The 12401-nt window shown below is 44.7% G+C and overlaps 1 protein-coding gene and 1 long non-coding RNA gene across 2 annotated transcripts; one reads left to right on the top strand and one right to left on the bottom strand.

Annotated features, from left to right (window-relative positions):
• Positions 1 to 809: 809 nt before the first annotated feature.
• Positions 810 to 3131, bottom strand: LOC101761824 (protein FATTY ACID EXPORT 5). Its single transcript, XM_004957815.2, has 3 exons — positions 2825 to 3131; positions 1939 to 2026; positions 810 to 1092 (listed from the first exon to the last, which is right to left on the bottom strand). The coding sequence occupies exons 1-3, from the start codon at positions 3030 to 3032 to the stop codon at positions 1014 to 1016; spliced, it is 375 nt and encodes a 124-aa protein (XP_004957872.1). The 5' UTR covers positions 3033 to 3131; the 3' UTR covers positions 810 to 1013.
• A 4274-nt stretch (positions 3132 to 7405) lies between these two features.
• Positions 7406 to 10535, top strand: LOC111256199. The gene is made up of 2 exons (XR_002676191.1): positions 7406 to 8723; positions 9310 to 10535. It is a non-coding gene; the product is annotated as an uncharacterized LOC111256199 (long non-coding RNA).
• The last annotated feature ends 1866 nt before the right edge of the window (positions 10536 to 12401 follow it).

The raw sequence follows: 12401 nt of genomic DNA, 5'->3' as shown, positions 1-12401 counted from the left end.
GATTTCCCGTGGGTATTGCAATTGATTGTTTGAGTGAACGAGAAGAATCATATGTAAAACCTATTTTTCGATAGTATCAACAAGGGTAACAAGGGTATGTAACTGTGCAGTGGTGGTTTTTGGGTCAAGTAAGCTCATCTTGAGACAAAGAATATTAAAAGTTGAAACCGAGGCTTCACCTTGCAGATGAACTCCACAAGAAAAATAGCAATGTAACACAAAAGATCGTATATGAACTGAAGAGCATCTGGCTTACGGAAAATATTTATTTACCAAAAAGTCGTAGTGAACAAAAGAATTTCTTTGACAACATCACCCCCAACAAACATGAGAGGCATGGAGGCATGGCCTACGGCTACCATTGCATGATATATGCAAATAAATTAGAACTCTAGCGAAAAAGGTATTCTCTTTCCACGATTTCGCTATTCTCTTTCCACGAATTAAAACTCTCTGATATAAATTCACATTATTACAAGACAAATAAATGAGTTATATTTCTATAAAAGGTATTCTTTTTCACGGATTCATATTTCAAGGCACAAAATATAATAATAAAAATGACGATTTGGTCAAGACCATTCAGAAAAGAAAAATGGTAATGAACAAAGAAAAAGAGAACTATTTGAACATTTGTAAAGTAAAAAAAAATCCTCGGAACAGGTTGCTCAAATCCTCTCCAATGGAATTCTTGAGCCTAAATGCTCCAATGGAATTCTTGAGCCTAAATGTTAGCATGAAAAAAAATCTAACTACCCGCGCTATTTGCACAGGCCACCTCGCTAGTTTAGTAAGACAAGAAGAACATGTGGCACCACACGCAGCAAAGGAGAAGGTTTAATATTAGTGAACTAGTGTATAATAGTGTAGTACAGTGTTGGCCTCACTAGAGTACAATCGATGGACACATCATGACAGCTGAGATAATCTTGCTTGGTACAGTGTTTGCCTCACTAGATGGGCGCATCATGACAGCAGCGATCAAGTTGTTGTCTTCACAAGCTCCAGCAGACTCACTCGGCACTCACCGGGATGTAATCCTTGTTACCACCAGTTGATATCTTGTACACGTAGAATATCAACACGATTGCACTGCAGATGAGTTAAAGTTAAAGATGACACAAGCCTAGGACGGCAACAAAACAGCAGTCTGTAACTGTACAATGGACAAATGTTTCAAGATTGAAGTTCAGGAACTAAATAACTCATTTAGTTCAAAGCAGAGGGCACTCTTTGCATGATTGTTCATGTGCTATTATACTTGAAAGATAGAACTGAAAACTACACAAGGAGCTCCCAAATCATAGATAAGAGATATATGATGTAAAGCTGAATAGTAAGTAACAACTTCCAAACAATAGTCATTGTAGCTGTGAAAGCAGTATAAACTGGAATTTTCTACAAACGGTGAAATGGCTAGTGTTCTTCCGTAAGTTCATACAATCAGTTTATAGCCTGACCTTGAGAAATAATTAGTAAGACAAACACTGAAACTGACATGGATTGAATTGATGTTAAAGGTAAAATATTACATCCTAACTTGCTGCTCCAATGTTCATGCACAGATTCTGATAATTCATATACCTTTGAAATTGTTTGCTAATGAAATTGCAATACAGCCGTGACACTTGTTGTAAAAGCTAGCGTATTCATATATTCATGTGAACCACCAAGTCGCAATGCACTCAAATAAACACTAGCATTAAACAGCAGAAGAAGCCATGATTTTTTTTCACTGAGGGTAAGCCTTATTATGTAATGGGTTACATAAGTTTAGCTTCAATGAACCAAACATTTTTATGCACCACATAGACAAACCAAATTACTTACTGACATAACATGTAGGCCCAAATCATGTACCATGTGGAAATTAGAATACATATAAAAGAACTTGGCACAACAAACATATGCCCATATGAGAGAGAAATTCGAACAAACCTGATAGCAGCAATAATTCCAGCAGGCATTATCTTTCTTGTTTTGAAATATCTTATTCCCATGACAACAGTCAATACCACAGCACAAACTGTTAAAAGAACAAGGTTAGAGGATACTATATGATGAATACCGAGTCTGAGACAGCAGATAGGCTTGATACATTATAAATAGGAAATCACAAAAGAGCAGTCGCTTGCAACCAATGTTAGTGACCAAAACATGGAAATGGACAGAGCTTATCATACGAATCCCTGTAAAACACATGCAATCAGCTAGAGCACAAGCTAGTGAAGCAACACTACAGAACTAGCATAACATTACTGGAGTGGTCAATGGCTGCAAAAGTTTTTAATTCAGAGACAATGGGAATTATAATAACATGCTTGCATTCAGAGATTAGCATTTCGAACTATGAATGCATTGTTGGCATCCCATCATCTGCATTCAGCCCCAAACCTAATGTCACTGCAACAGCCGATTTCCCTACACACAGTACAAATTTTTTTTGAACGGCAAACTGTGGGGCAGTTCCCCACAGCAAAACAACAGAATATATTACTGCAAAAGGACTCTACGAGAGCTTGCTCTCTGAACTTCACAGTCCAGAGGGTTCATGCTTGGACGCGCCGCATCGAAGATGCACACAGTACAAATTACTAAAATCTATGTGTAAGTTAGGATCTCCGAATCTGTCTGTAATCCCATATCCAGTGTGACCGCACGAAAACATCAACCCGTGCCCACTCTTTTTGCTCCACCAATCAACTAAACAATTACGATTCACGAGCAGGACTGAGTACACCATGGCGGAGAAGTCAAGCAAGCAAGACAGGAGGGGAAGGGGAGGGAGGAGAGCGGGCAGTAGCAGCAGCAGCAAGCAACGGACCGATCTGGAGGACGGTGGCGAAGACGGCGCCGGCGCCACCCCCGCCGCGCGCGAAGGCCCAGACGCTGAGCGCGCCGGCGAGGAGGATCGCTCCGCCGAATCCGGCCCCCGCGGCCAGCGAGGCGGTGCTCCCTCGCTTGAGGTAACCCGCGATGCCGCCGCTGAGGACCAGCAGGCCGTAGGGGATCGTGACGTAGAAGTCCTCCATGCCGGCGCTGCCCCCTCCTTCGCCTCTGGTGCTCTGGAGTCTCGAGTCTCCGCCGGTTGGTGGTCGGCTAGTGGACTGGAGATGGGCTCGTGGCAGTCACAGTGGGCCAAGCCGGTAACTTGGGCTGGCCCTGCTGAGAGCCTTGAGCCTCCCTCCCTCCGTCATCTGCCCATCAGACAGGCCCCATTCCTCTAATGATCAGACAAGACAATTTCTATTCCATGAACTCTAACCCCACGGTGAACATTCCTGTAATGATCGGACAAGATACATCACTAGATGACCCGACGCAGTCATCAAATGGAGCTCCGCGGCGCTGCGCGCCGGTGGGCGGCGGCCGTGCGCGCCCGGCTCGGCTGGGCCAGGAAGGAGCGCCACACTGTCGTCATCCAGCGCCAGCTCGACGGCGACTGCTACGGCGAGAACCACCTCTTCGACGCGGCGCGCACGTACCTGGACGCGACTATGGACCCGCGCGCCACGCGCCGGCTCAGCCTCGCTAGCTCCCGCGGGACGGAGCCCGACGGCACCGTCAGCAGCTCCGGCACGATCATCTATTCATCTGCATGGAGCCCGGGTGCTCCACCGTCGACGTCTTCGAGGACGTCGTGTTCACGTGGAACCGCCGGGCCGAACACACCAAAACGCGGATTTAGGACGCCATGGTGTATATACGCCACCTTATCGGAGGGCGGGCATTCAATCGCCCAGGCGAATGTTAAACTTCGAGTTTCGTGCAATTTACCAGGACTATATCATTAAATCTGTTGTATTTTACCAGGACTTAGTACCAGTTGCATTTTAGTCCGGTATTAATGTGAGCATTAGTATTGGACCTAACGGGTAATTCCCGAAGAGCTCTCCGTTACCTCCTTTAGTGTCGGTTCAAGCCTTCAACCGGTGCCTGAAGGCTTTAGTACCGGGTGAAGCTTCCACCTGGTATTAAAAAAAGATAGCCTTATCCTCTACCCTTCCCGTGCAAGCCTTATCCGCACCGACCCCCTCCTCTCCCTCCCTCCATCCGCACCGTCCCCCTTCCTCCCTCCCTCCAGGAGGTGCCACCCTGTCCGGGCTGCTCAACTTCATCGACAGGCTGTGGTGGACGTGCGGCCAGAAGCGCATCATCGTCTTCACCACCAACTACAAGGACCGCCTCGACCCAGCTCTGCTCCGGCCAGGGCACGTCTACACGGGTTACTGCGGCTGGGAGGCGGTCAAGACTTTGGCCGGAACTACTTCCTCGTTGACGACCACGCCCTGTTCCCGGAGATCCAGGAGCTGCTCGCGGAGGTGGAGGTTACGCTGGCGCAGGTCCCGGAGATGATGCTGCGGAGCGAGAACGCCGACGTGGCGCTGCAGGGGCATCACGAACTTCCTCCAGGACAAGAAGGAGAAGAACAAGCAAGGAGGAAAACGCCAAGGGAAAAAGTAGCTAACTAGCGTCTAGCTAACCCATCAGATTCTTCGTTTTCCTAGGCTTGTGTTGATGCTTTCGCTCTCAGTCAACTGTTTTAACTTCTGTTCTTATGCCGTTCGTTCTGTATGCGCCCTCTCCATTGTACAGGCCCGTACTTAAGTTTACGAGGCCCCGGTGCAAAACACAATATGGTAGCCCCATATTTTCATAATGCAAGTAACAAAAATGTATTTATACCTTATAATTAATTACCATAAGCATTAATGCATGCTATAATGCGGGGATAATAGAACTGAAACTCAAACTGACCAAGCATCCCGCTATTGAACTGACGTGAAAATAATTAGACTAACATACTTAGGGGGTGTTTGGGAGGGGGTTAAACTTTAGCCCCCCATTTTAGCCAGATTTTAGCCCTTCTCATCCAAACATTAGGGCTAAAATGGAGGGGCTAAATTTTAGCCCCCCATAATCCATTAGCCGCTCAAAGGTTGCTAAAATGGACTAGAGGGGCTAAAAGTGATCCCCTCATCCTAAATTCCACCCCCTACCCCCCTCTCTCTCCTCCCTGCACTCTCTCTCCTCTCTCTCTCCCCGCACGCCGTCTCCGCTCGGCCCCGCCACCCGGTCGCCGGCCCCGCCGCCTCTGCCGCGACCCCGCTGCCCCGTCTCTCTCTCCTTCCCGTCGCGCGCTCTCTCTCTCCTCCCCGCCGAGCTCCCTCTCGCTCCCCATCCTTAAACTACTGTGCAATCATTGGCTGTAAGCAGCTGATGCTTGTATATATATGGACGCTTGCATTGTGTTGTTGTATAGGATCAGTATGCATCCAGTAATAGAACAATTAAGATCAGATGCTTGCACCGGATGATTACATTATTATATTCTTATAAATGGTTTTGCTTATGAACCATTATTGTCTACTAGGTTATGTTCCAGACATAGATCGAGCTCGCCATCATCAGTTTTCTGTGCATAAGCTTGTGACTGGTGCCGTTTTAAAATGGGATAACCTGGTAGCTGGGTATGTATATTCGGCTGCAAGAAAATAATGGTGGACGTCACCAGCATGACAGAGCACTAGATCTAGAGTGAACCTCTCCTAGTCTTGTGTTTTTGGCAGATGACACACAACTGGAAGCCATCGGAGTGCTTCTTGCCTGGCGATGTCAATTTTTTGCACCGGAAGACCTAGCTTGGGTAGGCAGGATTGCTGCCCGGGAAAGACTATCGCAGCTCAAGATCCTCGTCGTTGGCAAAGTCAGTTTCCGAAGAAAAGTTTGTCTGAATCGCGCATACAATCTCAAATATGTTTATCTATATATTGCTGAAAGTTAGGAAAAAAAAGATCTTGATGTTGTATGTGGCTAAGTAAATTGATTGTGAACTTCATATTATAAATATGATACTTGGAGCAAGCTATTGGATCATAAGTCAATCTTAGCATTTGGTAGTTTTAGTTTATTAAACTAGCTCTCTTACAGTTATATAAAGTGCCATGTTAAGAGTTGAAGATAATTAATCAGTTTTGAACTTAAATCTGTGCAACTGTGCTATTTCTTATTGGTGGTAGAAAACTTTTCTGTCCTGATCTTTCATTCATTATTATTGAAGCTTGTGGTAATCATGATTGTGCATCTAATATAGCTAAATGCATGATTACATTTTTTATGCATTTAGCTATATTAGATGCACAATTTGGCTCAAGCTAGCGTTTAACCAATTGATTAGTTTTCATATGGATATGTACTAAAATGCATGATTAGTTTTTAGTGACCAAGCGGAAAAAATTGTCTTGAATTAATTTCTTAGCATTGCATGCATGCTAATTAATACATCAAGTTTTGTTCCACTTTTAACTAGGATAAAGTTGCTTCTCCAAGAAATAAAAGTCGCATTTGTACTTTCCAAAGTATTTTCAGTTTTTGCTGTCGTTAGCTATGTAAGTGTACTAGAAATAAAAGATTCACACACTTGACACCAAGTTACATCCTTTAGTACAGATACACTAAACAAACACTGATGCTTTGTTAAGAATTTACTTCATTTTTGTAGTGGTGATTGGTGAAGCCCTGATTTCTTTTTTTTTACTAGATCGTAGTGGTCTAGATGAAGCCTGGGCCTTTTTTTGGTGGGCTATGTGTTCTGACTGCTGAGGCATAATATTTGCTGGGCTGGTGTTGTCATGTTGGGTTGGGCCGTCTATAGAAGAGCGCCCGCCCCCTCTCTTGGCTCTCTCTCCCAGTCCCCACCACACTCGCCTCTCACCGCCGCCGGCAGGTTGCGCCGTCCAGTGGCAGTCCCCCTGTCTCCGCGCCGCCACCCAACCCACCCAACCCGTGCGCTCGCCACTGCCAGCCGCTTGTCCTCCTCCGCGACCGACGTTGCGCGCTTCACTTCTCCGTCTGGTGCCGGGCGGCGCTCCTGCCCCAACGGCGAGGTGCGATCCAGTCGGGAGGAGGAATTTGCCTTTCCATCGCCGTCTCCCCATTCCCCAAATTACACCCGCCGACCAATCTCCACTGATGAGCAGCGAAGCAGGTTATCCTTCTTCTCCTCGTTATTGTTGTGGGATTATATCTGATTACGTTCAACTTCCGAGGGTAAAATTTCCACCAAACTGTCGAATCAGATTATAGGATGGGTTAGGCTGGCGTCCAATTACTTGCCATCTGCATATTTGGTGGACTTTTTTGGCCAGGAAAGATTAAGGATTTGTATCACTTTTCACCGTAGCCACGTCTAGGGTTATCTCCTGCTTGAACAAGTGAACCCCTTAATCATTATATTTCCTCCTGCCTTAAGAAAATCATGTATTTTGAAATATGTGTCACTGTTTATCTTTGTAGGCATGTCCCATCAATCAGACACTTCGTCCTGCTCTGATGATTCCGAAGATAGAAACACCGTCAACCCAACAGGCATATACACTATGGAAGATCATTGCTGAGCACTGTGTCCTGCACAATTTACTTGAGCGGATCAGTGTGAAGATTCATGCCAAAATCAAAGCACGGCAAGCTGGTAAAACTGGTACGTCTCGCCGCCGGACTGGTTTTCATAGGAGAGTCATTGAGAGAGATCACGGAGAGGGTCATCAACGGCTTGTCACTGATTTCTTTTCTGAAGATCCAGTCTATGATGAAAAGGTATTCAGAACAAGGTACCGGATGAGTAGACCCCTCTTTCTACGTATTGTCCGTGCGCTAGGTGAGTGGTCCCCCTATTTCACCAAGAGGACTGATATCTGCTATCGCCAAGGGCTGTCACCTCTGCAGAAATGCACAGCGGCAATTCGTATGTTAGCACGTGGCTGCGCGGCAGATGCTGTGGACGAATATTTGCAGATTGGTACGAGCACAGCAATGGAGTGTTTGGAGCGGTTTGCAGAAGGAGTGATTGACAAGTTTGGCGGAGAATACTTGTGAGGCCCTACTAGTGCTGATATGCAGCACCTACTACAAATTGGTGAAGGCCTTGGCTTCCCTGGCATGTTGGGAAGCATTGGTTGCATGCACTGGGAGTGGGAAAATTGCCCTCCTAAATGGATGCGTCGTCTTAATCATAGTGATCACGGCTTTGCCACATTTATTCTTGAAGCTGTTGCTTCACAAGATCTCTGGATATGGCATGCTTCTTTCAATGCTGTTGGCTCCATCAATGACATCAGTGTTCTCAATCAATCACCGTCGTTTACTCTAAGTCTTGAAAGGACAAGCTCCCCCGGTGCAATTCTCCATCAATAAGAGTCAATACAATATGGGATACTACCTTGCTGATGAAATTTACCCAGAATGCACTGTATTTGTTAAGACAATACCCTTCCCTCGAACTGAAAAGGAACGATTGTTTGCTAAACATCAAGAAGAGGCAACGAAGGATGTTCAGCGCGCATTTGGAGTCCTGCAATCTCGTTTCCCCATTGTTCGTGGTCCAATTCGCTTTTTCCAACGAGCAACTCCTGGGAAAATCCTGCAAGCTTGTGTCATACTCCATAACATGGCAGTTCAGGATGAGAAAGACATGGCAAGTACTTGTTCTGAACCAAATGAAGCTTCAGGTATAACAGCTGTTTTACCATCAAACATCAAAACTGGGCCTGCCAATTGCTTAACTAATGTACTCCAGAGAAGTGCCCCTGTTTGTAGTCAAGCAACACATGGCCAGCTAAGAAGGGATTTAACTGAGCATATCTGGCAGCAGTTTGGGCCATTTGGCGACAAGTAAAAAAGATCTAGTATTAGTGTACGAAGTCATGTCGCTTGGTGGGTCACTGGTACGTATCTTGTCCTAGTTATCTATTTAAAATTCATGTTGTTTAACTTCATTTGTAAGTAGCTAAGCTATGTTGAATTTTTGCATTTGCATCTTGAAAAAGATTAGGTTTGGAAATTAATTCAAACTGGACCTTGAAACTGGATAAATTTAAATAACTTTAATGCTGATCATTCTTCAAGGTTTGCTTTCAAGCAAATCAGGTCAAATTGTTCTGTCAGGTGTGCTCGATCTCTAATTTGAGTATTAGTGCCCCTTCTCGGATGTAGAGAAACACATTCAACCAAAGCACACTAGCTTATGTTGATATCTTTGATGCTTCCAACTGGGGAAAAGGAAGATACATGTTTATATATTATTATTATCTCCTGCAGTGCTGGTTATCCATCAATTTTTTTGACATCTATGTGCTGCATCATATATAAGACAGAAAAGGCTAGATTACTTCTTCAGTAACAATAATAATCTTTTAAAAAGTGTAGCCTTTCACTAGTCTTTCATGTGCTGTTATGAAAATTATCAAAGTGTGCAAGAGAGCATTACGTTGCTCATATTAAGATTGTTGTTATTGCCATTGTCTTGTGCAGGCTATAATTAGCTGTATAAACGGCCTTTTTTGAGGGGAAAAAAAGGCTGATTGGCAGGATACAATCGTAGAGAGACTTTTGAATTGTGAGGTACCATTACGAGCTCAATATATACGAGTGTTATTCTGTTCGTTGAAATTGTTCGTTTGGAAGTTTCCCGAAAAGCTAATTATAGGTTGTTCTCTCCATCGGAACAATAGGGCCGTTATGCTTATTACTAAACTTGTTGAAGAGATGAAATAGAACCAAGGTCTATCTTTTTGACTCCAATCGGAACTTCTCTTGACCCAACGACACGTTGATCTAGTTTCCATCGGAGCCACAAGGGACTGTTTAAACTGATTCGTTTCTGTCTATAAGCTCCCAGTGCATCATAGGAACTAGAAGTGGGAGAGAGGGGATGTGATGATTGAGGTTTTGAATAAGACGGATTTTCGCGAGAGAACCAAATCCAAGTTGGTGAAGATCATGATTTGGGCTGGCATAGTAGTTATTACCTTTGCAATTGCGGTTCGAGTCTATCCCATCTTTATCTTTTTGCTCAAAGAACGAATAAAACCCCTTGTTGAAGCCCTTTATGATAAGCTTTCCTGGATCTGGGAAGTTTCTCTTTCACGGTATTGGGTTGTGGGTTTTTTTCTACAAATGGCGGCTTTCCCTTCACCGCCCCCATGGGGGTGGTCCACAGGGTTCATAACTGCTAGCCCTTAGGGTGCGTATTGTTTGTTGACTATAACTAATGAACCCAGCTAGCATAGGGAACATATACTTTGTATTGACTAAAATATATACTTTGACTTTCATGTGCTAGAACTTTAGCTCGTAAACATAAAAGTAGGGTACGAACTTTTATGCAACGATTGGGTTCGGTATTTTTAGAAGAATTTTTGAGACGTGGCATCTGACTGAACTATCAATTCTGCCACTGGAAATTGGGTGGAAAAAACAAATGTCTTATTTTTTCTGTAAGAGATAGCCTTATTCTTCAAAGGAATCTTCAATCTGCACAAGGAACCCTGTACCCTTGCTGTAGTCTATTCTATAAAGATTTCACTAAAGCATCATGCTTCTGAAGTAAAGGATCCTATTCTTCTCCTAGCTGATTAGCCCGCCATACCTGAGTTATCTGGTACAACTGAACATTGGGATAAGCCTGAAGGGTACAGGTCTGATTTTGTTCTCTTCTAGCTAGACACCAAAATTATGCATGATATTTTGTTAGAACTTGTAGTGGTATCTAGCCCCTGTGGTCACATATTTTGTTGAGGTCTGATTTTGGTTCTCTTCTGGCTTGTGGTTAAATTTATGAACAAGTCTCCACCTCAACTTAACTGGAAAGGTGCTGTATTCGTACATCTCGTCCAAGGGCAGAATTACACACGGCTCATTTCACGGTAGATGGCCCATGGAGCAGGGCTTGCTTACAACATGCACATGCACATTCAGACACCTGTAAGTTTTAATTCCAATGAGCTTATCAATGCGGATTTGAAGCAATATTGGTTGCTGGCATCAAGGAAATGCGTTCCACTACCACTACGTGCTAAGTTAGCCCAGAAATCAAGAATGGACCAAAATATTGATTAGCTTGGCTAACCTTTTGTCAACACTTGAGATTTTGCATTTTGGCTCCAGCTATAGGTGTCCGATCGAGCAGGCCGGCATAGCAGGCCACCTCGTGTTTCATTTTTATTGTGAAGATTATTCGAGGCACATGGGATGGGATTCGAAGAGTGGACTTTGATATATAACGTGTAAGCACGTTGGCTCAAGTAGAAGCTATAGTGCGACCCATCATGTTAATTGAATACCTGATACTGTAAGATTTTCCAACGCATCGATCAACAGAATTCATTGAAGAAAAGGAGCACGCCTGAAGCAAATGTGAGCCTATAAAAGGCCCACCCACGTACTCACCTAGCATCGATCGCACATCCAGCTTCCCAACATACACAACACACTAGCATTATTATCGCAATACGTACAGTAGCAACACACGCACAAAATTCAAAGATGGCGCCCGCCAACGCCAAGCCCTGGAAGCAGCAGGCCCTGATTCTGATGGCGGCGCTGCTCCTGGGCGCTGCTTCTGGGGATACAGCTCCAGGCAACCCTGACCCGCTGGGCGCTTGTTCCGCGGGTCTTGAGCAGTTGCGTTCCTTAGACCGATCATGTTTCGGAACCGTACGCTTCGGTGGCACCTCTGAGGAAGATGTTCGAAAGTGCTGTGGCAGGCTACAAAAGGTCATTTCTGAATCCAGCGGAGACTGCGCTTGCGGTCTTGTGAAGGAATTTGCGCGGAGGAACATCGACGTCGCTACAGTATGCGAGCTAGGTGTGACCAGAGAAGAGTGCGGTGACCCGCTGGGCGCTTGTTCCGCGGGTCTTGAGCAGTTGCTTTCCTTAGACCCATCATGTTTCGGAACCGTAGTCTTCGGTGCCACCTCTGAGGAAGATGTTCGAAAGTGCTGTGGCAGGCTAGGAGATGTCATTTCGGTTTCCCGCGGAAAATGCGCTTGCGGTCTTGTGAAGGCATTTGCGCGGAGGAACATCGACGTCGCTAGAGTATGCGAGCTAGGTATGACCAAAGAAGAGTGCCGGGCCAAGTAGGATGCCGAGAAGGCAAAGGCGGATGCCGGGTCATCTGTTTCATTTCCCGCTAATTAATAATTTCACTGCAGGCTCAAGCGGCATCGTCGCACCGGCTTTACTTCCTTCCTTCCTTTTTTTTTATAATTGCTTCCTTGTTTAATTTATTTGCGGTTTCAAATGGTGTGGTGTTTGTTTGTTGGACTATTCAGCTTGTTGGTTTGAGTTGATTATTATTGTGTTTGTAACTTGCATTGTTATGAACCCGGCCCCCTCTATGATATAAATTTGATTATTATTGTGTTTGTAACTTGCATTGTTATCCACCAGTTTGTTTTACTACTTGTGGTAATTGAATGTTCGATCCTGCTGATGCTAAGATGGATAGATGTGCATTATTGACTCAGCATATGATCAGCAGCATCAATGATTAAGAATAGAAATTCTCATTCAAATCGCGAAAGACATACACATTGGGAATTATTCAATTGGACATGAAAAAC

Source organism: Setaria italica, chromosome II, assembly GCF_000263155.2.
Source record: "Setaria italica strain Yugu1 chromosome II, Setaria_italica_v2.0, whole genome shotgun sequence".
Classification (NCBI taxonomy): Eukaryota; Viridiplantae; Streptophyta; class Magnoliopsida; order Poales; family Poaceae; genus Setaria; species Setaria italica.
Note: the sequence above shows the minus strand (reverse complement) of the source record. Positions and strands in the feature narration are given on the sequence as shown.

Coding starts and splice junctions, on each gene's coding strand:
- LOC101761824 (XM_004957815.2), bottom strand. CDS start 3,032: ATGGAGGACTTCTACGTCACGATCCCCTACGGCCTGCTGGTCCTCAGC. Junction 2,027..2,824: donor CGCCACCGTCCTCCAGATCG/GTCCGTTGCTTG, acceptor TTCTTTTAACAG/TTTGTGCTGTGGTATTGACT. Junction 1,093..1,938: donor GGAATTATTGCTGCTATCAG/GTTTGTTCGAAT, acceptor ACTCATCTGCAG/TGCAATCGTGTTGATATTCT.